This window comes from Triticum aestivum, chromosome 6D (genome assembly GCF_018294505.1).
Source record: "Triticum aestivum cultivar Chinese Spring chromosome 6D, IWGSC CS RefSeq v2.1, whole genome shotgun sequence".
Taxonomy (NCBI): Eukaryota; Viridiplantae; Streptophyta; class Magnoliopsida; order Poales; family Poaceae; genus Triticum; species Triticum aestivum.
This window is the reverse complement of record NC_057811.1, coordinates 493707274-493730570: the sequence shown is the minus strand read 5'-3', so window position 1 is coordinate 493730570 and position 23297 is coordinate 493707274. Positions and strand designations below refer to the sequence as shown.

General features: G+C 46.3%; 3 protein-coding genes and 1 long non-coding RNA gene across 8 annotated transcripts; 3 read left to right on the top strand and 1 right to left on the bottom strand.

Moving 5' to 3' along the window:
* Positions 1 to 448: 448 nt before the first annotated feature.
* LOC123146363 (protein argonaute 1C) lies at positions 449 to 7291 on the top strand. 4 transcript variants are annotated; one of them, XM_044566021.1, is made up of 23 exons: positions 449 to 599; positions 853 to 1345; positions 1459 to 1667; positions 1757 to 1906; positions 1997 to 2130; positions 2219 to 2328; positions 2450 to 2556; positions 2655 to 2793; positions 2874 to 2990; positions 3103 to 3210; positions 3370 to 3441; positions 4604 to 4726; positions 4894 to 5059; positions 5142 to 5263; positions 5343 to 5480; positions 5595 to 5737; positions 5815 to 5877; positions 5959 to 6022; positions 6110 to 6245; positions 6377 to 6450; positions 6537 to 6631; positions 6698 to 6729; positions 6849 to 7291. In XM_044566021.1, exons 2-23 carry the CDS (start codon positions 875 to 877, stop codon positions 7064 to 7066), a joined length of 2991 nt encoding a protein of 996 aa, XP_044421956.1. In that variant the 5' UTR covers positions 449 to 599; positions 853 to 874; the 3' UTR covers positions 7067 to 7291. The 4 variants fall into 4 exon arrangements, with proteins under 4 accessions (XP_044421956.1, XP_044421953.1, XP_044421954.1 ...); XM_044566018.1 differs by having other exon boundaries at positions 452 to 609; XM_044566019.1 differs by having other exon boundaries at positions 472 to 699.
* A 146-nt stretch (positions 7292 to 7437) lies between these two features.
* On the bottom strand, positions 7438 to 11593 carry LOC123146364 (sucrose synthase 7). The gene is made up of 16 exons (XM_044566023.1): positions 11391 to 11593; positions 11015 to 11305; positions 10734 to 10926; positions 10517 to 10635; positions 10192 to 10408; positions 9999 to 10094; positions 9738 to 9914; positions 9527 to 9643; positions 9280 to 9446; positions 8977 to 9201; positions 8565 to 8886; positions 8248 to 8492; positions 8020 to 8158; positions 7839 to 7930; positions 7727 to 7750; positions 7438 to 7626 (listed from the first exon to the last, which is right to left on the bottom strand). The coding sequence occupies exons 1-16, from the start codon at positions 11504 to 11506 to the stop codon at positions 7563 to 7565; spliced, it is 2604 nt and encodes an 867-aa protein (XP_044421958.1). The 5' UTR covers positions 11507 to 11593; the 3' UTR covers positions 7438 to 7562.
* Positions 9030 to 11944, top strand: LOC123146365 (uncharacterized). Its single transcript, XR_006472708.1, has 5 exons — positions 9030 to 9190; positions 9301 to 9368; positions 9500 to 9663; positions 9756 to 10439; positions 10539 to 11944. It is a non-coding gene; the product is annotated as an uncharacterized lncRNA (long non-coding RNA).
* Positions 11945 to 20482: 8538 nt separating this feature from the next.
* On the top strand, positions 20483 to 22648 carry LOC123142270 (leucine zipper putative tumor suppressor 2). 2 transcript variants are annotated; one of them, XM_044561256.1, is made up of 5 exons: positions 20483 to 20811; positions 20938 to 21150; positions 21643 to 21717; positions 21866 to 21988; positions 22177 to 22648. In XM_044561256.1, exons 1-5 carry the CDS (start codon positions 20557 to 20559, stop codon positions 22309 to 22311), a joined length of 801 nt encoding a protein of 266 aa, XP_044417191.1. In that variant the 5' UTR covers positions 20483 to 20556; the 3' UTR covers positions 22312 to 22648. The 2 variants fall into 2 exon arrangements, with proteins under 2 accessions (XP_044417191.1, XP_044417190.1); XM_044561255.1 differs by having other exon boundaries at positions 20485 to 20811; positions 22174 to 22648.
* The last annotated feature ends 649 nt before the right edge of the window (positions 22649 to 23297 follow it).

The window sequence follows — 23297 nt, the reverse complement described above, 5'->3', positions numbered from 1 at the left end:
CCTTTTTATGGACCAGCCATGACTAGTACTATGCTAGAGCCATGTATGCTAGTAATTGTTTGTCATTATTTATTTATTTAGTAGAATTAGGGCATGGCTAATGCATAGCCTTACGGTAAAGGAGTGTGTGTCACGTAGAATCGGATGTCATGGAAAGTAGGTTTGGATAGGGAAGCGGGGATCCTCTGCGAGAGGCATCATTGTACATGCCCTTAACCTCTTGTGTGATACTAGGTGCTGGCACGTGGGCTCCCACTCTAGTCCAGTTCGGTCTAAGGGAGAGGGGAAATGGATATGGATGCCAGGCTGGAGGGAAGGGACGGTGGAGGTGAAGCGGAGGAGGTGACACGTGCGCAACATGTCAGCACAGCAGCAGCATACTCTATCCCATCACATCATGCAGTGCAGTGCAGTGCAGGGGAAGGAAGGAAGGAAGGAAGCACGAGAGAGTGTGATGTGGGCCCCACGCTCCACTCCACTCAGTTCCCACTTCCACCACCACCAGCGGTTCCCCCCTCTACTTTCCTCCTCCATCCCACCAAAGCAATCACGATCACAATCGGAAGCAGTCCCGACCGATCGACCGATCCAGCAGCGAGGCGAGGCGAGGCGAGGCTCCTGCTCTTCTTCCCTCCCCATCTTCCAAAGATTTATTTTTGCTCTACAGCAGCAGCCAGGCAGGCGCTAATAACTCTTCATGTATAACCACACCACACAATTACTATCGCCTTTGGTTTCATGCACCAATTGTTTGCTCATACACTACATATTTGTCTGATTGGATTGGATCATTGATTCTCTCCAGTTTTACTCCCATGCCTATTTTTTATTTTTCAAGTCCATTTTTTGCAGTTCCAGTCCACGGCCGGCCGGCATGGGGTCACGGAGGGGAAGGCCGCAGCAGCAGCAGTATCCTCCTCCTGCCAGAGGAGGTGGGCGCGGCCCAATCCCTCAACAGCAAGGGGGAGGACGCGGCACCCAGGGATTCACCGCCGCACCGCCGCAGCACCCAAGACACGATGCGGCCGCAGGCAGAGGCAGGGGCCGTGCTGCCCGTGGCGACGGCCCCTCCTCCCCTGCCCCTGCCGCCGCAGGGCCGTTGGGCCGCCTGCCTCCCGAGCTGCGCCAAGCAATGGAAGACCCTTCGCCGCCACCCGCCCAGCCAGTGCCCGTGCCCGCGCAGGCCGAGGCTGCTGCCGCAACGGGCCAGGCGGCGATCCCGGCGTCGAGCAAGGCGATCCGGTTCCCCCTCCGCCCAGGCAAGGGCAGCGCCGGCACCAGGTGCCTGGTCAAGGCCAACCATTTCATCGCCCAGCTGCCGGACAAGGACCTCCACCACTACCATGTTCGTCTCTTGCTCTTGATTTCTTTTATTTATTATCCTTGCGACTTGTGATCTAGGTACTTTTCTTTTTGTTACTGTCTTGCCAAAATTACTTAACTGAATTCCAACCGCAGGTGTCCATCACCCCGGAGGTCACGTCGCGCGTCGTCAACCGGGCGGTGATCCACGAGCTGGTGAACCTGCACAGGGCGGCCTACCTCGGCGGGAGGCTGCCGGCGTACGACGGCAGGAAGAGCCTCTACACGGCGGGCCCGTTGCCGTTCGCTTCCAAGGAGTTTCAGATCACTCTGCTTGACGACGACGATGGATCCGGCGCCCAGAGGTCAGCCATTTCGCACTCCATATTTATTCAGACCTGAACAAATATGCTCAGTGTTTCTGAACTTAACTTTCTTCTTCCATTTGATTCAGGCGACAGAGGAATTTCAAGGTGGTCATCAAGTTCGCCGCACGAGCCGACCTCCATCGCCTCGGGATGTTTCTGGCCGGGAGGCACGCGGAAGCTCCTCAGGAGGCGTTGCAGGTCCTTGACATTGTGCTGCGGGAGCTGCCCTCTGCAAGGTAGCAATGACGCACACACGCTAGTGATATTCTACAGAGGCCCTTTGGAAAATGGAGGAAGATAACTGTTCAAATTGGTTCTTCTGACAGATATGCGCCGTTTGGACGATCCTTCTTTTCGCCGGACCTGGGCAGGAGGCAGCCCCTCGGCGACGGATTAGAGAGCTGGCGCGGGTTTTACCAGAGCATCCGGCCTACTCAGATGGGCCTGTCACTCAATATTGGTAAAACAATCTCACCTTCATATCGTATTATGTTCTGCATGATTTTGTTACTTTGGATTTATTTATTTTCCCTTTCATGCTTTTGCAGATATGTCAGCGACAGCTTTCATTGAGCCATTGCCTGTGATAGATTATGCCGCGCAGCTGCTGCGTTCTGACATCCATTCGAGGCCCCTCTCAGACGCCGAACGTGTTAAGGTCTCCCCGCGAAACTAACTTGTCCTTTTAAGAGCAGATAAAATGTGGGTTTCTTGAGCTGAAATTTGCTCAGTGCCTACTGTTCCAAAACTTATTTCTGTGCTCTTTGTTGATACCATAGATCAAGAAGGCACTGAGAGGAGTAAAGGTGGAAGTTACTCATCGTGGCAACATGCGAAGGAAGTACCGAATATCTGGTCTGACAACCCAGGCAACTCGAGAGCTAACGTATGCAAGTTTTTTATGATATTTTTAGAAAGCATTTACCAAATGAACCCTGCTTGCTATATTCCCTGAGAATGATCCGTTGTTTCTTCATGCCGCAGTTTTCCTGTTGATGAAGGGGGTACAGTAAAGTCAGTCGTACAATACTTTCAGGAGACATATGGCTTTGCCATCCAGCACACGTACCTGCCTTGCCTCCAAGTTGGCAATCAGCAGCGTCCAAATTACTTGCCTATGGAGGTAAGCCAAGTGCCCAAAGCAATTAAATGTTCGAACCATTTTCATTTGGATATGTTCTGACCAGAGTTGAGCTTGTTCAGGTCTGCAAAATAGTGGAGGGACAGAGGTACTCCAAGAGACTAAATCAGAATCAGATAAGAGCTCTCTTGGATGAGACATGTCAGTACCCGCGTGATCGGGAGCGTGATATAACCCAGGCATGAAATTTCTTGTTTTTCATGTCTGATGTGTTTCTACAGATAATTGTTTGTGCAACTTCAGTATATAACTCTTGCCCCTCTTTTTTTGTTCTGTTTTTCGGAAACACAGATGGTCAAACACAATGCTTATCAGGAGGATCCTTATGCGAAAGAGTTCGGCATTAAGATTAGCGACCGTCTGGCATCAGTAGATGCACGGATTTTGCCGGCCCCACGGGTAGGTCGTCCCACTTACTGTGAATTTTACTCGCTATTTCGCCGCCGTACCCTTGGTCATCTCCCAGCAGTGCAGTTGCGCTAAGCGAATGGGGCATCCTTTGCCTGTAAACTTTTGACTTTACAGACATGCTTTATGCCGCCTTTTCTCTTGATGCAGCTTAAGTACAACGAGACTGGTAGAGAAAAGGATTGTTTACCCAGAGTTGGTCAGTGGAATATGATGAACAAGGTAATCACATAAATATTCTTCTGTTCACAAAGTTCTCTCATCTTTTGTTTCGGGAGCAAAGGCTATCTTTTTATTTATTTATTTGCTGACTCAACTCTAAAGTAGCCTCATCTCTGGTATATGGAAATAACCGAAAGGGAGGGAACCAAAAGGGGAGCCAACTGAAGATTGAAACAAATAACTTGCTAGTTAGACTTTGTGCCCAACCAACAAATAGCAAAGGTTGAATAAACAACTCTTAGCCAAGTTGTTTGCAAGCAACTTGCTTCAGAAACACTGAAGCAGCACTGTGCATGTCAACAGCTCCTATGAACGACAGGCCTTTGCGCCCTGCATTTTTTTTTATGTTGGCAAGCTTCGTAATACGCAGCTTTCCAGCTAGAAAGTTTGACCTTAGCAGCTCCTGGTTTCGATCTACCTGTATCTTACTTTTGCTTCATCTTAGCCCTACAAAAAAACGGAAGTCAGAAGACTCTGCATGCATGCCGTATCTGTTGAATTGCACAATACAAAACAAATGAGTATTGAAAAAAAATAGTGTTCTGTAACTGACAATCTGAAGTTTCTGCCCAACATCAGTCAGTCGGTGTCAGATTTTTTTCCCCTGAAAGTCGATTGGTTTTCAGCACTGACCAAGTTTCGTTAACCAAATAGACGTATATATTTGTTTATTCTCCATAGAGAAAAGTATATTTTTGGTCCCTCAAGTTCCCCATCTTGGTCCCTCAAGATTTTTTGGTATATATTTGGTCCTTCAAGTCTCAAAACCAGATAAGTTTGGTCCAAAACCAGATTTTGAGCACGTTGACTGGGGTTTGACCAGGTTTGACCGGTGAACAGTAAATTCAAAAAACTAGGAAACAAATTCAAAAAAAACTGAAATTTTGTGACAAAAACCATGCTTGTGAAAACCAACATGCTTTTGAATTTACAGTTCATCATTCAAACATGGTCAACATGGTCAAACGTTGTCAAACCCGGTCAACGTGCTTAAAATCTGATTTTGGACCAAACTTATCTGGTTTTGAGACTTGAAGGACCAAATGTATACCAAAAAATCTTGAGGGATCAAGTCTATACTTTTGGGGAGCTTGAGGGACCAAAAACATACTTTTCTCTTCTCCATAAATATCTAATGTCCCTTTTCATTTTTCATAACCAGAAAATGGTCAATGGTGGCAAAGTCAGAAGCTGGATGTGCGTCAATTTCGCCCGTAACGTGCCGGACAAGCTTGCTCGTGATTTCTGCCATCAACTTGCTCAGATGTGCCAAGACTCGGGAATGGCAAGTATTCTTGGCATGCTTCCTGCAAAATTAATGCGCATATCAGCATGAAGGAACCACACCAAGATCCATAGATATAAAAGCATCAACATGAATCGTAGGCTTTGTGCTTTGAGTCTTCATCTAGTCTTCTTCAGCAGTAACAGTATCATGCATCATCATGATAGGACTTCGCTCTGGAGCCTGTTCTTCCACCCATGAGTGCACGCCCGGATCAAGTGGAGCGAGCTCTCAAAGCTCGGTACCATGAGGCAATGAACATTCTTGGACCCCAGCGCCGGGAGCTTGATCTGCTTATTGGAATCCTTCCTGATAACAACGGCTCGCTTTATGGTATCTGACAAATGCAACCTTCCTAAGTTAATTGTTCATGATGTTCGTTGTTACAGTTACTTGTTTCTTTATCTGATGCTAGGTGATCTGAAGCGCGTGTGCGAAATAGATCTTGGAATAGTTTCGCAATGCTGTTGCACGAAGCAGGTGTTCAAATTGAACAAGCAAATTTATGCAAACATTGCACTGAAGATAAATGTCAAGGTTAGTGTGCCCTGATGCTGCTTTTCTTCACAATTTACATCTTTGTTCCATGTTCCTTGACCTTTTTTCGCTTTGTAAGGTCGGGGGCAGGAACACTGTCCTGGTGGATGCATTGTCGAGGCGTATTCCTCTGGTCACCGACAGACCTACGATCATATTTGGTGCTGATGTGACCCATCCTCATCCTGGCGAGGACAGCAGTCCCTCGATCGCTGCTGTAAGTTGAAAAATATTTAGTACCTGACTACCTGTTCTCAAGTCTTTGACTATTATTTTTTTGGCAAGAGGTGTTTGGTACTCTGTTAATCAGTCACTGCACGCTGTCTTGTAGGTTGTAGCCTCCCAAGATTGGCCTGAGGTTACGAGGTACGCGGGGTTAGTTTCTGCTCAGGCGCACCGGCAAGAGCTGATAGAGGATTTGTACAAGGTCCGGCAAGATCCCCAGAAAGGACCAGTCAGTAGTGGCATGATTAGGTACACTGCTCGTCTATTTTTAAATAGTTATAACTTATGAACATCCTAGCAATTCATTACACTACAAAAAAATGCAGGGAGCTACTTATATCCTTTAAGAAATCGACCGGTGAGAAGCCCCAGCGGATAATATTTTACAGGTTTGTGCATGCCCAATCAGAGAACACCAGGTCATGTGCTGTCTGCTTTCACTGATGCCCTGTCTTATATACTTTTATCAGGGATGGCGTTAGCGAGGGCCAGTTTTACCAAGTTCTGCTGTTTGAACTCAATGCGATCCGAAAAGTAAGTACCTACTTCATCCATCCAGTTCTTTATTTATCCGTATTCAGATGTTTCCATTAGATTCTGATCTCATTGTGTGTGACTCAGGCCTGTGCCTCCCTGGAGGCAAACTACCAACCACAGGTGACTTTCATCGTGGTTCAGAAACGCCATCACACGAGACTATTTGCGCACAATCACAATGATAAGAACTCGATGGACAGGAGTGGGAACATACTCCCAGGTACGTAGATTTTACAAACAACTCATACCACACATTGCTACCATGGTTTCACCCATGTACTCTGCTGTTGCTGCTGCTGCCTGCTGACTGGTCTGAAATGGGCTTCCTTCCCAAATGCTCTACATCTGAAGGTACCGTTGTGGACACGAAGATCTGTCATCCGACTGAATTCGACTTTTACTTGTGCAGCCATGCTGGCATCAAGGTAATCACCAGACAGAATTTGCTTGCATCTCATCTTGTGATCTAAGGGTCCAACAGACAATCTATATAATATCCTCTTGTCTCTAGGGCACCAGCCGTCCCGCTCATTATCACGTCTTGTGGGACGAGAACAACTTTACAGCTGATGGGTTGCAGACTCTCACCAACAACCTCTGCTACACGTTAGTCCCCTCTCTGTCTTAATTTTTTTTTAGAAAATTCATTTCTAACTTGAACCACTTCTGCAGCTACGCGAGGTGCACTCGTTCGGTGTCGATTGGTAAGTTACCTTCTTCCAGGGATCACTGTCAAAGTTCTACTGCCTTGTTTCGGTGAAAAATACTTCTACTGCTTTGTCTCCTTTCTGAAGTCATATTTTCCTGAACTGTTCCATTGCAGTTCCACCTGCATACTATGCTCATCTGGCCGCCTTCCGTGCCCGTTTCTACATGGAGCCAGAGAGCTCCGACAGCGGCTCTATGGCAAGTGGGCCCGGTGGGCGTGGACCGACGTCCGGCTCGTCGGCGTCACGCGGTACTCGGGCCCCCGGCGGCGCAGCTGTCAAGCCCCTTCCAGCTCTGAAGGACAATGTGAAGAACGTCATGTTCTACTGCTGAAGCCCGTGAAGGCGGAGCTTAAAATGCTCCTTAAGTCGGCGGGTCGCCCCTTGTCATTGTAATTATGTGAAGAAAGTAGTAATAATCCGCCGGCCGCTGTCTCGTGCGCCGTACTATGCTGGCCTATGTTTGCTGAAGTACCATCTATGCGTGTGCTTTGTTATGTTGTAAATGTTGAACCTCGAGTACTTTTAAGGGTCTGGAGCTTGAAATCTCGTTTCTGAAGCTCTGCTGGTGTTACTTGCTTTATGTTGTCTTATCACTGTATAAGTTATCAGTATTTTGCTTGCTTTTGCATGACGCAGAAGCAGTTAACTGCTGTTGCTTCACTCACTATCATAATGAGTGCAGGGCTCACATTTCTCCTTTTCTTCACACTTTGCATTACTCTCATAATCATCATGATTAGTTCCAGTTTCATTGGAACTTTCCAAATCAATGGCACACACACAGGAACACAGGGCACATTTCTGGTTTATGGTGTTTGGTCTTCACTTCAGGCTGCATCCTGGGAGAAGTTGGACGTCGGGAGCACCGGGCCGAGTAAGCTGGTCGCGATCCTGCAAACACAATATTCAGAGATTCATCAGTTTTATACCAGTGTGACCTGATATGCTTCTTTTGTTGTTTTGCAGCTTGATGATTGGTGGCAATTCTCACCTCTGAATCCTCGTCTGCGGCCTTCTGAAGAGTCGAAACAACAAACGGTCAGGTCAGTCAGTTGCTTCCCTGCTATCGCCTCAGTAAATTTCGTAACAGCGGGCACACTTGCCTTTCTCTTGGCCTCGGTGCAATCCTAGCAGGCGCCGTGCTTCCCGCCGTAGGCCGTGCGGGTTGTTCGCCTACCTTAGGGACAGTCTTGACCTGAAAACAGCAGTAACAGATGACATCAGTGAAATTGGTTTGGGTTCTGTTATGTTGGTGTCACCTACCTTATGTTTTTCTCAACTTACCAGCTGCCTGAACTGAAGGTTGTAGAACATCTGTAGGTAGAGCTGTTTGGCCTGCCTCTCTTCCTTGTTCAGAGTCCTCCAGAAGCCGTACATCGACCCCATGTTCAGAACTTTAGTCGCGTAAATCTGCCACGTGTAACTAAAATCACAGACAAGACATTATTAAATTATTTTGTGAAGAAGAAGCATAGTTATCCATAAGTATTCTAGGATGATGATTCTACGGACCACTCATAGATGCGCTGGAGTCCGGCAGTGGACATCTTGTTCCAGTAGGTGGGGTCCTCCTTGCATTTCTGAAAGAAGGCTGCTATCTTGTCGCTTGCCTCCTTGCCGTTGAGCGGGTTGATGTGGAAACCCGAAACCTCATTGACGATGATTTCCGCTGGTCCTCCTTGATTTGTTGCAAAGGTTGGCAGCCCGCAGTTCATCGCCTCGATGACCGTTAGTCCAAATGCCTCATAGAGTGCAGGCTGAAAGACACGGTTCAGTCACATAGTCAGTGCTTGAGTTTCATGCTTAACTGTATTTGAGTTTTTTTTTACCTGAACGAAGGCCCCCCTGGTATCTGCAATGCAACGGTACAGCTCGCCGTTGCGCACGCGCTCGGTCTGTGCTTTGATCCAGCGGATCTGTCCCTTGAGCTGGTACTTGTCCATCAAGCTGTGCATCTTGTTGATCTCCTCGATCTCTTCTCTGTCGTTTGACTGTGAAGGTTCCAGGAGCCCCCCAACGATGACCAGGTTGACAAGGTCCCTGAGCTTCCTGTTCTCACCATACCATTCGACCAGCCCGGTAATGTTCTTCACCTTGTCGAGCCTTGCCATCGAGAAGATGATTGGCTTGCTTCTGTCCCCTAGGTACCCTCTGGTTGAATCATATCACAGTCCAGAGTTATTAGCAGTTAATGTTGTCAACAGTAAATTAAAAAGCCTTATATATATATATATTACTTACAAGTGCTCATCATTGTCCTCCTTGCTGTAGAGTAGCTCCTCGATTTGGGGGTGCAAGTCTGTCAGCCGAGCCTGCTTTTGTGTGAATGGAAAGTAAACGGATTGATCAGCGCCAGGGGCGGCGATGTTGAACTTGGGATCGAAGACGTTGACGCCTGTGGCGTAGCGACACAGCCCTGGCATTGTGAAGGCGTAGTGGCTCTCATACTGCCCAGGTTTGTCTTTGCTGCATTTTGTCAGGGAATCCTGGGATGAGTTGCACGACATTGCTGAGAGACTGATTTTAGTTTACGGAGTGACTGACCTTCCGGCTATTTCTTGGTAGGTGCTAGCGATGATGAAGTCGCTAGTGTTCATGGCGATCATGTCGGCAGTGAACTGGCAGGAGAAATGGTACTTGTGATCCATTTCTCTCCACTTGACATCCGAATCGTCGTACTTTGTCTTCTCAAGAGCATGTGCAATTGTTCCCTGTTGGTTTTGATGTCAGATTTGTTTGGTGACAGAGGAACAACATTTTTCAGGATTTCATCTCGATAGCTCATTTTCACCTGGGTGACCCCGAGTTTGCTCGACAAGAGGGATGCTACTAGATTGCCATCGGTGTAATTGCCGATGACCATGTCTGGCTTCCCCTCAAGTATGTCAAGAATCTTGACAGAAGAATCCTGAAACCACCATGATAAAGGTTTGTTATCAGTGTCACATTCAGTTCTTTCACAAGGTGTTGCCAATACCTAGGAAAATTCCTAGCTGACATACCTGGGCATATCTCTCCAGGTAAGGGTAAATGTCAAACCGGGAGACCCACTGGCGAAGATCTTTCCCATCATCAGTCTTGAATGGCACGCGGAGGATGCTCGAGTGCTTCGTGTGCTCGACCGGTTCAAGCTCAACGTTGCACTTGGTTCCCTTTGCGTCCGGTATGAGTCTTGTTAACTGCAAGATGTTCGAGCAGCTGTCAAAAGCTTCCTCCTTGCAGCGTGAGGTCATGGTAGTTTAATGAAGGCGATCGAAGCTTACCACAAGAATCTTCGGGGTAACATTCAGGCCCTGCCGCTTGATTCTTTGCAACAATTCCTCTTCAAGAGCTCTAACTTGGTCCAGGATGTAAACTACCTGTCAAGGAAAGATTGAAATGTTGGCTTCTGTTTCAAGCATTGATACCTGTGGATTCAGGGTTATATCTTCCATTGTGGGATAATGATCCCTGTACCTGACCGCCGGTATCCGGCAACCCAAGGACCTTCTCTTGACCAAAGTAACCGTGGATGGAGAAGATCACGATGCTGAACACCGACGGCACCCTGCTGAAGAACTTCTCCATGTTGATCGGATCCGGCGCCTGGAGCACTTCGGAGAGGAAGTTGAGTGTTTCTCTGCATGTTTCGGCAGTGTCACCCCACCCCTTCTCCAATCCCCACTCCTGAAACCTGCAACAGCCAGCAAACACATCTTTGATAAGTAAATACTAACATGCATGTCCTGCTGCTTTCTATGTTTATAGCTGTCTGATTACAACAAAGTGTTCTGATATTTACTTTTGTTCAAAATTCTGGTAAGGTGTGCTCTTCTCCAGGCCTGCGACGAAGACCTCTGCAAGAAGCAATGCTGTCTGAAGCTTGTCGGCGGTGTCGATGGTGTCGCTGATCATCAGTTTCTGCAAGAAAGTGAGGAGAGGCCGAGCTCATTCTACCGTCGACACTGACCATGCCGAATGGAACGATCAATCAACATGCATGCTTAGTTGTTGCTTACCTCGCCGCGGTAGTTCAGATTTAGCAGGTAGTCCAGCAGCGGCTTCATGCTCTCCGGCTTGCCGCTCAGCTTTGACGACATGAACCGGGAGACGAACTGCATCCCGTTGCCGATGGACGACGGCAGCGTCAGATGAGGCGTGGAGAGGTCCAGCGCGCCGAAATCGACCTCCAGCGAGTTGTCGTCGCGCGCCCTGAAGAAACAACAACAGCAGCCAATCAAGCCTGGGTTCATCAGGTTTCTTTCTTGTAGTATGTATAGATGAATTGATGATGCAGTACCATTTTTCGTCGTAGAGGGTCTCCTTGCACTTGAGGTAAGCGGATGGCGTGATCTCCTCGACGGAGAGGTCCCCGGAGTGCACCCTGATGAACTCCCAGACGCCGGGGTTGGTCCGGACGGCGAAGGCGACGAGGGGAGGGAGCACGACGGCCTCCTGCGTGGAGCAGATGACGTAGCCGAGGAAGCCCTCGGCGAGCCTGGCCTTCTCGGGCTTGTCGTCGCCCGCCGACGCCTCCAGCTCCTCCATCAGCTGCTGGTTCCTCATCAGCCTCCTGCCCTTGGAGACATACCTGCAGAGCAAGGAAGGATCCGTCATACATTTCAGAGAAAGAAAGAAAGAAAGGAGTGTTTGTGTTGTGGACTTGTGGTACCTACCTTTGGAAGCACCTCTTCATCTGGTAGCGGCTCTGGCGCAGCGCCTCGGGCATCATGTCGGCGACGCTGTCGGACCTCCTGAGGGGCATGTAGGAGGAGGAGGAGGAGGAGGCCATGGCTGAGCTGAGGTGGAGATGGAGGCCTGGATGGTTTAGCTTGGTGGTGGTGTTATGTGATGGCAAGGCAAGTTTATAGACAAGGGGAGGAAGATGGAAGCAAGTTAACTAATTATGCTCTCCTCTGTCTCTGTCTCTGTCTGTCCCTTTCAGAGGAGAGGAGGAAGATGAAAGGCAAGAGAGGAAGGAGAGGAAGCAAAGGAAAGAAGAGTGATGGGTGGCACTTTAAGCAAGGCATTTATTTTGTTCCTCTTGTTAATCAATTTGTTTATATGTTAGATAAGATTCGATTAATCGTTGGTGCAAAAACATTCAGTTTAATTCATGCCCGCCTGTAAATGCAAAACTGAACTGCATGTCAGAAGATGATAATTTTCATGCTCAGTTAAATCTTGTCTGGGTGTAAAATTAAGATGGAAGGAGAATATTTGTTGGCTCTGAGGTTTGCTTTGGCGTGGTGGCATAGATAACTAAGCTAGCTAGGTTACCTTTTACCTAGCCTAGCCTTTTGGGTTTCTACCTTTACATGCAGAAGAGTCTTGTATTCTATGCACCCGTGCACTGAAAAAGTTCACCATCTGAAGAGTCCTGAAAATATTTCCTTCAAAACCTTCAAAAATGTCTACAAACTCCTGGAAACAGATTAATTAGCATCGTTTGTAAAAAAAAAAACGCATGTTATCCCTCATTCCCGTAAGTATGAATGTAAGATGTTTATCAAGCAATTTTATTCCCTCTTCCAGTAATTAACTACTCTCATTGTTTATGAATATAAGATGTTTTGGATATTTCAATATGAACTAAAATGAGTGAAAATAAAATAAAAAATGTGTGTATAGATTTGATTCTCAAAGAAATTAGAACATCTTATATTTGTGAACGGACGGGGTTGAAAATATAGTAGCGGAAACAATAATTTATAACAGCCTCGCTTCAGAAATTTGACCGCTTTCCAGATATGACTGCGTGTTATACCTGAAATAAAATGAAAAACACATGTGGTTTGTTTGCACCACATGTGAACTTTCAACTGTTGACAAAATTAAAAGGTGAATTACCCTTGCATGATTCTGAACTGAATTTTATATATATATATATATATATATATATATATATATATATATATATATATATATATATTTCGGTATATAATGCAAAGTGGTCCATGAGGAAAATTTCATACAGTATGTTTTAGGAAGCCAATTTTTCAACGGTCAGAATTATGCTTTATCCGAGTGAAAGTTGCTGGTAACAAATGCAGAAAGAATAAGAAGAGATCTGTCGTCGATGGGCCAGAGCAGCAAAAGAAAATAATCAAGCCCAGACAAACAAACAAGACCCAAATGAATGGCCCACTAGCAGGCACCAGGTCAGTTTATCAAGCAAAGCCTACAAAGCCATGATATAACATCAAGCAGGCATCAGCTCTTTTCTTGTTTTTCTCAAAAAAAAATCAGCTCTTTTCTTGTTAACAAAAAGCTCCTGCTAAAGAAATGATGAGTGTGCGTACCTCAAGTGCAGCGCAGGGACGACTGACCGATCAACAGCGGGAAACCGAAGCAGCAAACAAGCCTAGACCTGAAAGAAACACGCAGGCAAAAGGGTTCAAAGGAGGAAGCGTCTCAATAACCCACCAAGCAAGCTCGGACACGTGCCTCATGGCCCACGACAGCAACAATGAACTTTTTTTTTTCGAGAAAACTTTGCATCCATTTCTCAACTGCCAAGGTAGCATAGAGGACACTGAAAGTATAAATTGTATCCAAGTCCGTACACCATCTAGCGACGACTACGATCATTGGAACGAGCGAGCCCAAGGCACGTCGCAGTCATCGTCCCCTTCCTCACAGCAGCAAATCTTGTTCGTGCTAAGTCCCCATAGGACCATCCCACCAGAGCAGCAACCGCCGTCGATGAAGAGAAACGTAAATCGGAAGGATCCAACCCGTGAACACACAAATGTAGACAAGATTTAAGCGGATCCACCGAAGACAAACGTCGACCGAATCCCACGAGATCTGTCGGAGACACACCTCCACGCCCTCCGACGAGGCTACACGCACCGTCGAGACGAAGGCTGGTCGCAGAGAATATTACTCCATCTTTAAGGAGCCGTCATGGCGTCACCGCCCCGCCTTTCTAAGCAGTACATGAACAAACACCTGACAACAGAATTGAAGCCCTTCTGTCGGCACGGATCGAGATCCACCACGCCTCCATTGTCTAGGGCCATATCAGACGGGGTAGACTTGCGCTTTCAAGTCGCTAGAGCACAACCGCCAAGGGGTACACCGTACACGTGCGTAGCGACAATGAAACTTATGCTTGTGTGTTACATAAATATATAAGTTCTTTTTGAGATTTCAACATGGCCTACGTAAGGAGCAAAATGAGTGACTCTATACTCTAAAATATGTACATATACATCCGTATGTAGTGCATATTTTTTTTTTGAAACAAGGCAAAATATTTATCATTTTCATTGATTAAGAAGAAAAAAGTTGTCCGGTTAATTAGAGGAAAACCGGACGAAAACTAAAGTACAAACCCCATATGGGGCACACACACGAACGACCTGGCCACAAACAAGATAATGACACAACCAACGACACAGCCGTCGAGAGGTAGCATCGAACAACAAAGCAACGCCAAATAGTCGACCGAATGTGACTGTTGCAATTAGCACAGGACCAATAACCAGAGTTTGTGTTGAATTTGTTAGTTTGTTTGATTCAATCCCTTCATCCTCTTGTTTCTGGTTAGGAAAGTAGCGTGCTCTGTGTTGATCATGTCGGAGATGATAACCATGCCTAGCTTGGCAGGATGTTAAAGCACCATCTATCAAATTCCCAGCGTTCTGCAGAAGAGAAGAAGAGAAAAAAATGTTAAAGATAGGGCTCAGTACTGTTTCTTCTTCCAAACTTAGGTTCCCTGCTACAGAATTTATTAAGGTTTCAAGGGAAAATGCCTAAAACTAAAAGGAGAAAAGGACGGTGTATTACCCATTGATAGGAATATCCACTGGCAGGTATCTTACTCCATGTTAGATCTAGAGGAGTTTCCCCGTTGTTATTTGTCAAATCCAAGCGTACTGTCTTGTTCATTAATAGAGAGCAAAAGCTGTCAAAAACCCGAAGTTGTACTGCTAAATGTAGGGCGGTGTTGCCATCCTTGTCTTGCATATTCAAAATCCATGCCAGCGATGGAGTACAGCAAGCATGCCTAATGAAATAGCCTCTTTTCCATTCAGCAGCAACATGAATGAATGTTCTACCTTTTGAATCACGCAGTCCAGCGGTTTCAGGATACTCGGTAATCATAGTCTTGATGGTTGAATACAGACCTGATGCGGCAGCGATATGAATGGGAAATGATCCTTCATGGTCTGGTTGATACAACTGATATGGGTCAGCATGTACCAAGGGTTTTATAGGGACACCTGAATGCCACTTCTGGAAAACCCATGGAAATGTACGGCTGAAGGTCCAGCGAAATGCACCTCCAACCCCAGTAAGTGATGCAGCAATGTGGAGAGGCGTACTCCCCATTTGATCTGCTTGCTTTGCAAGGTCCTTCTTCCAGTTCAGCAGCATTTCTGTCATCACTGCAAATGGATTCATTATGTCAAACCAAGCAGCAAGTGGAGAAGGAAAACCAAATTAAGTAACAATATAAATAAGTGATAAATTTCTCAACAACAAAAATGATAAAATAATAAAATACGACATAGGGAAACTAAGTTTTACATGCTAGTAATGGAAAGACGACCGTAGATACTTGGCATTAGTGTTGTGGAACACTGCTTTCAAACTTGTAAGGATGTCTGACAAGGGGACCGGAGATACTGATTCTTTGTAAGATAGTGGCGGACATGCTGTCCACCTTGAAATCAAGAGCTAATCCGATACGCCAACATATTTGGCATGTCATTTGGGGTGGTGTATAGAAATATATTGTCCGTCTCTCCCTATCATTTCGGACTTCTTGATGAACTAGCTGATGCAGGAATTCAATATCGCGTCCTTTATTTTTATGTTTTGTACTACGTGCATTCTTGATATCTCGACTAGCTCTTGACATTGTTTCGTTGCAGATGCATCAAAAAATATAAAGACTCATTATCTATAGCGCACAGCGGTGTTTTGTTTTATGGGATGTCCACGAACGTCTATGTTTTGTTTTCTCTCTATAAAATACCGTTTTGGTGCCGGCTATACTGGCTTAATAATATAAAAGAGTTCACATGGACTTTTATACCGTGAACTCTTTATATGCCAATAACTAAAATTGTAAAAGTATTTTCTATTATTATTTCAATGGTATGAATTGCCTTTTCTATCTGGAGCTGATTTTTGAAACTAAGAATTATGCACTATATATGTATGCTTAGATGACCAGTGAATACAGTACATATCTAGAAGACGCATGTACTCCCTCTGTAGCACAATACCACAATACAATACTTGCTACAAGTATTGTGGTACAGAGGGGGTCGTACGTGCGTACCTTCGCCTCGGAGAACTCCAGCATGCAGTGCATTTTGGCCATTTGGACCGGAGTAGGACAGCATCCCGGCGGCGCTCTTCGCATAGAGCGTCTCTGCAATGGTCTTATCTTCAAACAAGACTGCAAGGTATAGAGGTGAGGCGCCGTCCCTGGGGATGCTGGCCAATTCCGGGTCCTCCTCCATTAGCTGCTTGACTATGCCATCGCTCCTGATGCGGACAGCCTCATGCAGAGCCGTCTCACCGAGCTTGTTTTCCATTTCAAGCAATTCCTTGGCTCTGCCAACACATTTAGCAAAACCTATGAGGCGATAGATCATATGGGGGCTCCCGGCCCGTGCGGCGCAGTGCAGAGGCGTGTCTCTATTGTTGTTCCGCACAAATAGGAGGTCTTTGGCCTTGCCGAAGATGAAGTCGGCGCTCTTCAAGAAGTTAGTACTGTCACCGTAGGAGGCCACTGCATGGAGTGCGGTGTCCCCCTCAACGGTGACCCCCTCGAGAAGCGACGGCTCCCTGAGACACGCTTCTTCCAGCTCCTTCCTAGAACCAGCGCATGCCAACGCTAGCAGCATGGGATTCATGGCGGCCCGGAGAGGCACCGCCGTGGAGGCCTGCTGGTTGCTTGGGTTCATTGCCGCCATGGTGACGAATCTTTGCTTGATCCTTGAGTGGGTCACAGCTACCTCTTGGTCTTGGTACGTACCATCAAGCTTGGCGTGCGTGTGTATATATAGCCAATAGGCCGGCCGCTCATCTGATTACACTCTCCTTTGGCCGAGTCTTCTCAACAATAATCATGCATGCACATGATGCAACAACCACGAAAATGTGACTTCAGCTACTAACCACTTTTTTTTTACTACTAAATCTTCTAATTATTGGTACTTGTATATTTACATAACGAAAGATGACAAAACTGGAAAGCTACAAAGGAGAAGAAAGGTAGCTATTCCAAGAGCGCTACCAAACCGCGTCTACAGCCGAGCCGAGCATGTGTACGTACATTTAGTACGACCGTAATCGTTCGTGGTCAAGCTAACGAAAGGTTCAGCAAAAGTACTAAACCAGAAATGATAACAAACTGCATGTGTAACATTATTGGTATGCATGTCCAGTCACATAACACAACGACGTAACAAGTCACCAAACGACTAGATGGTATTATCTTAGGACGATGATTGTGCACATGCAGGAAGCGAGCCGGTTTGTTCATGGTGGCAGGGCTGGAAAAGGTGTCAAAGTTAGTAAGTAATGTTTCGGACTAGCAACTATTGTCAATTTTGGAATTGGTCAGTTATTATTTATCTTATCAGAAAGGCGCATTTTATTAAGCCGGGGAAAACCAAAAGGCGGTATATATGAAAGATTATTTGCAAAAGCCAAAAAGAAACCGTCAACTGCTTTCTGAGCCCATGTCCTCTCTTGCAAGGAAAAAGAACATCTCGAACCACAAGGGACAAGTCTTGAAAATTGTGGGTGTCTTGCTCCTTCCACACGTTCCATAATACATGCATGATGGTATCTCGCTACGACACATCTAGGGTTTATATGTTCATATCATCCACAATAATCCTCAAGCTTAAAGTATTTGTGAGGATGGAAAGCCAACTCGACACAATGCCCTGACCTCCCAAACGAAAAGACCACATAAAAGGTGTTCATTGCTTTGAAACTATGTTTTTATTTTTGTTTTGAAACTATATATGTTAAGCATAGCCTACATGTACATGCCTTCATGGGATCATCCCCTGATAGCAACCCAGTAAACATCTTACACGCTGGCTCAACTTTTGCCTCCTGGATGAAGGACCGCCAAACCAGCAAACTTAAGCTGATACGCTGATATTGATAGGTATTTTTCTTTTCTTTTTGATAATGATGTTGATGCGTATACTTCAGTGTAGACGAGAAGTTCCAATATATTGAGTGAATGAAGATGGACATTGCTGAAGCGAAATTCAAAGTCAGTAGGGTGAGTAGGCGACACGAAAACCCCGTTGAATGACTTCAAATGAACTGTGAGGGGCTGAGGGCGGCAAGAAACACGATGTAACCAGCTTCAGGCCCCAATAGGTGTAAGAAGCCCTACTCGCATGGGATTACAATAGTGGTTGGAGAGACTAATCTGCACGAGATATATACTGCATATGGTGAAGGGTTTGCTGCGCTAGGCTCTCGGTCAGAGTTTTCTTCTTCCCCGTTGCCTCCAGCTATTTAAACATGCTCCTTGTCCTAGACCTATAGGCTAAATTTTCTCCCAGTTAGGCTCGCCCATAGTTTGTGTTAAATATTTCGTTACAAGCGGGTTAAAGCTATAAGTATGAATATCCACAAATTCTGTAATTACACAGCTCTCGATACGATTAAAAACTTACTAGAACATAATGGCAGGTGTTGCCGCGCCCATCCCCAAACAGTAAATAACGAATGGTACATGGATTTTGTAACTAGGAGTACGTCAAAACATTAAGCTTGTTTAAGATGACATTTGTGATGCTTCTTCCTAAATAGTTGTTTTGTTTCTCCCTCCATAATTGATAGTTGGATGTATATCATTTTACATTATGTATGAATTTTTGTTAACACTGATCTATTTTTTTAGTATTAATATAGATAAACATCATGCATACCTCCATATATCTTCAGTTTTGTTTTCTTATTCATCAGTTTTAAGCTAAGATGCATGGTTACCTAGCCAATTTTGGGTTTCTACCTTTACAGGCAGAGTTCTTGCATTCTATTACTATTTCCCTTGCTACCAATTATCTTGCTATTAAACGACCTATTACAACATTTGCAGTGAAACCTTGCCGAAAATTACTTGCCAATTCCTTCTGCTCCTCATTAGGTTCGACACTCTTACTTGTCGAAAAGGCTGCGATAGATCCCTTATTCTTGTGGGTCATCACCAGAATATTTTTAAGCCCAGAATAAAGGAAAACAGTATGAACGTGAGCATCGATGTGACGTGAGCATAGCTGTATGAACGTGCGCGTCGAAGAGACATCTAGGTGCTTTTATAATTTTAGTGCATTAATCTCAGTTTAAACTCATGTCTTTTCTCATTATCAAATGAAATGAGAAAATGTCTTATGTGTAGTAGTAGATGATCAAATTTATTATAAATACTCCCCGCAAAAGTTATTTGAAAAATTGCTTAATTTTACACATCACATTTGCTTCTCAGATTTTATTTACTACACTTGTGAGTGTAACGGTAGCTCCAGCTTGAAGAATCTTTTCCATATTAAAATTACTAAAAAATTCCATGCGATTAGCAATGTCACAATCCAGATTAAATGATTTTGCATTGAGATAAGAGTCTTCATAGGTTTTATGCCTAGTGGACGTTAGAACAATCAACAATTTACCTTTTGTGTCTAGTGTTGATCTTTAATTGACATGGAAAAAGGCGCTTTTTTATTCGTGTTTGCATATAAGAGGGCCTCTTTGATATTTTGCGCTAGGCCCCCTGACACACTAGGACTGGCCCTGGGAGTTTCCATCCAGAGGTAGAGGTATGCATAGGGGGCTGTTGCCCCCCCCCCCCACCCCACACACACACACACAATTTGGAAAGATTTTGAATTTCATATGATTTCTTACCGCCACTTTTTCATATGATTTCCATAGATCATGGTGTTGTACTAGAAGCATTCCACGTGAATGCCCCGAGCCCCCACAAGCACATCCGTCATACGATTCGAACCGTCATTGATCCGACTACCATCGCGTCAACCACATCTTAGGCTTGCTGTTTCTCACTTTAAAAGGAGCCAGCGCCGACACGTATGGACCGGAGGGGAGGGAGGGGGGGGGGGGCAGACAACACAAGTGGCCGATAAAAGAACCGACCCATCCACTGGCTGCCAAGGCGGACCCACGCGCCCTTCGCAGCCTCGATTGAGGAGAGAGCCCCATTTTGTGGCAGCTTAGTAACTATGGAGACTCATTGAAACAATTATGAAAAGAATTTAGAAAATATCCATATGAAATGGATTTTATTGTGTGATGGGTACACGTTTTTTACTCCTATATATGGTTCCTTTCTTGTTGGTCAAATTATATGGTTTCGAATCTCACAAATTAGTACTTCTTCCGTAAACTAATATAAGAGCGTTCAGTTCACTACTTTAGTGATCTAAATACTCTTATATTAGTTTATAGAGGGAGTACAAGATTTATGAGAGCCTAGTGAACGAAGAAATTCTCTAAAACACGAGGATCGAATGTGGTTCATCGGTTTGACATCGGGTGTCAACGATAAAAAAAACTCTATATAACGCCTCAGATTTTGTTTTTCGAGTCGAAGCTGGCGGTAAGTAAGCTGAGAAAAGCCCGAGAACGGGCCGCGACGGGCCAGCGGCGCGGTGAAAGAAGGAGGCCCACGCAAGCGAACGGCCCGGTGGCCCGCCAACGGTTACTTAGCAGGTCGGTTTCCTCTCTCCCCCTTCCCGTTCGTTCCGCAGAAATTCAAAATCCAAATCCCACCCCCACCCCCACCTCCCCTCGCCGGCGGCGACCGACCGACCGACCGATCGATCCATGGCGCCGGCCGACGTCAAGGACGCGTCCCCTCCTCCCCGCCCCCCGCCTCCCCCCGCCGGGCCGGCGCTCCCCGGCGGCGCGGAGGAGTACGTGCGCGGCTCCATCGAGGCCGCCCTCGGCCTCCCCGTGCCGGACCGCTCTATCCGCGCCAAGCTCGCGGCCTACGAGGACCTGCGCCGCCGCCTCCAGGACCGCGTCTTCGCGCTCGAGGAGGACCTCCACGCCGCCGCCCGCCGCATCGACCTCCTCAAGGTCCGTCCGCCTCTTCCCCCTTTCCCCGTCCGTTCCGTTCCGCATCGGCGGTTACCTGCTCGCTCGCTGGCTGTTCGACGGAATGCCTGACGGATCGGAACGGCCCCCGTGCGTGCGTGCGTGCAGAACGAGTCGGCGATGAACGCGGAGGGGATCCGGCGCTGCGTGGAGGAGAAGGAGGCCGTGGCGGCCGCGCGCGATCAGCTCGCCGCCCACGCCGCCAGGCTCGAGAAGGAGTGCGGGCTCTACGAGCGCGACCTCGAGCGCGCCATGGAGTCCTGCGACGAGCTCGCCAGGGAGAGCGACGACCTGCGCAACCGCCTCCGTGACGCCCCCGACGTCAGTAACACCACCACACCCCGTCTCCTTGTTCCCCTTCCCTTTCCTCGCTCATATTATCAGTCGATTTCATTCATGGTTGATGAGTCCTGTCATCGACTGATTGCTATACTCTGGATATGATTGCTTGTCTGCTTCTGCTCTTGTGTGCTCTGCCATTGGGAAAGGAAAATTGGTTAGTTGAGTCAGTTGATGAATTGTATCATCCTCAGCTTTTAATCACTTCATGCATAGTTCAGTTTGACAACTGGTCTTGTTACATGGTTTGTTTTTGGTCTGGCAACTGTGGTAGAGCTCCATCACCATCAATCAGGTGAGGTGATTTGGTGTTGGATCAACTCTAGAGCTCTGTCACCATCATTGAACACTCTGCTTGCTTGCATGATACTCCTATATGCTACCGCGGTGGCTGCTTTGTAATTACTAGTGCAGTGCTGCTGTTTAACCAACCTGACTGACCCTCCAACATTCATCTTACTTACTCACGCGCAGCTTACTGAACAAGTCCAAGCGCTGCAGAGGGACAAGGAGATACTCAAGACCAACCTGAACAAAGCAGAGGAGGAGGTACGATACATACTGAACCTCTCTTGTACTTGCAACACCCATGTTCTGCACCTGTGACTTTTATCGCCTTCTCAGTGGATGTCAATAGATTTGTGCGAAACTAGCGTGGTTCTGACGGTTAGAAGTTTCTTGCGTGTTTCCATTCAAGGTTAAGTTGCTGTTTGAGGAGAACAGAGCCCTCGACGAAGCAAACAAGAGGCTGCTGTGCTTGCTGGAGAAGGAGCAGAAGCATCGGTCCGAAAGAAAGCACTCCGCCAGTAATTCCACCAAGGTAAAAAACACCAACCAACCAACCATAAAGCTCACACAAGTGTGTACCACTGATTTAATTTAATTTAGTACACGCACACACACAGGCAGTAGAACTGTTAGTTGAAACCATGAATTACCTACCCTAGTGTCAGTGTCAGTCTGGTTACCTTGACTATATTAACAATGCCGTCCTTTGTGTTGCAGCAGAAACGCAAGTCGTCGAGCCTGAAGGACACGAGCCCGGTCAGCCTGGCCATCGATTTCAACAGTGCGGACGCGTCGAGGCAGCCCCTGTTGCCCTTGCAGCCAAACTCTCCGGACTGCAGGGTGCATAAGAAGTGAAGCTGGCCGTCCCGGCATTCTCCTCTGGATGGCTTAAACTGAAGTGAACTGAACAACTACCCCTTAGCTAGGCATCGTCGCTTGCTGCTTGCCTGATCGATCTGACTAACTTGCTGGGTTAATTTGGTTGGTTCTTGTCGGTAGAACCTCCTCGGTCATATGTAGTTCTTCTTCCGCTTGTGTTGGCAGCTGCCTGTGTCTATCATATCATGATCCTTTCATGACAAAATTAGTAGTATTATCTTAGTAGTTTTGTGTCTGGTGATGGGCGTGTAAGGCTCTGATTCGACGCTTATTGTGGCCAGTTCGTCGTGCCTCTATTATCACTTCTCTGTTCCCTGGCTGTCAATACCGCGGCGTTTTTTACAGGAAGGGTAAACTTGTGTCAGGCAGATGTATCGTGCCTGGTTAGACATCCTGAAGACGTATGTTATCCATCTCAGCGAACGCGTTTGACCTGCTTATATGCCATGAAATCGGTTTGATTTTTGCATCAGATTGCTGGTGACAGCTTCTCATAGTATGTATGCACAAGTCTTTCTTTGACATGTAAGATTTCCGAGGCTCCCAAGTGACTTGCTGCAAGTGTGATTAGTTTCTATGTGATGCCGCCATTCACAATGAAACTGCAAAACGGATGGTGTATGGGCAACAAGATTTTAGAGACTTTGGTATTGGTAGTTCAGAAATCATATCTCTGAATGAGCTAAAAAAAGAGCATGAACCAAATTACGCAGTGCTATATACATATAGTACTCCCGTCATTCACAGATATAAGATGTTTGGATAGTTTAATATAGAATATACAGATAAGCAACAATTATGTTGCTGCTTAGTCCATTCCCTTGCCCCACTTGTACTTGTGCCCCAATCCAGTGGACTAAATATATTTCGTCTTATTCCACTCTCTTTGTTGGAATATAAGGCAGTACAAAGTAGTAGAAGGAAACAAAGAACGTAGGATGTATACTGGACAACACAAGATG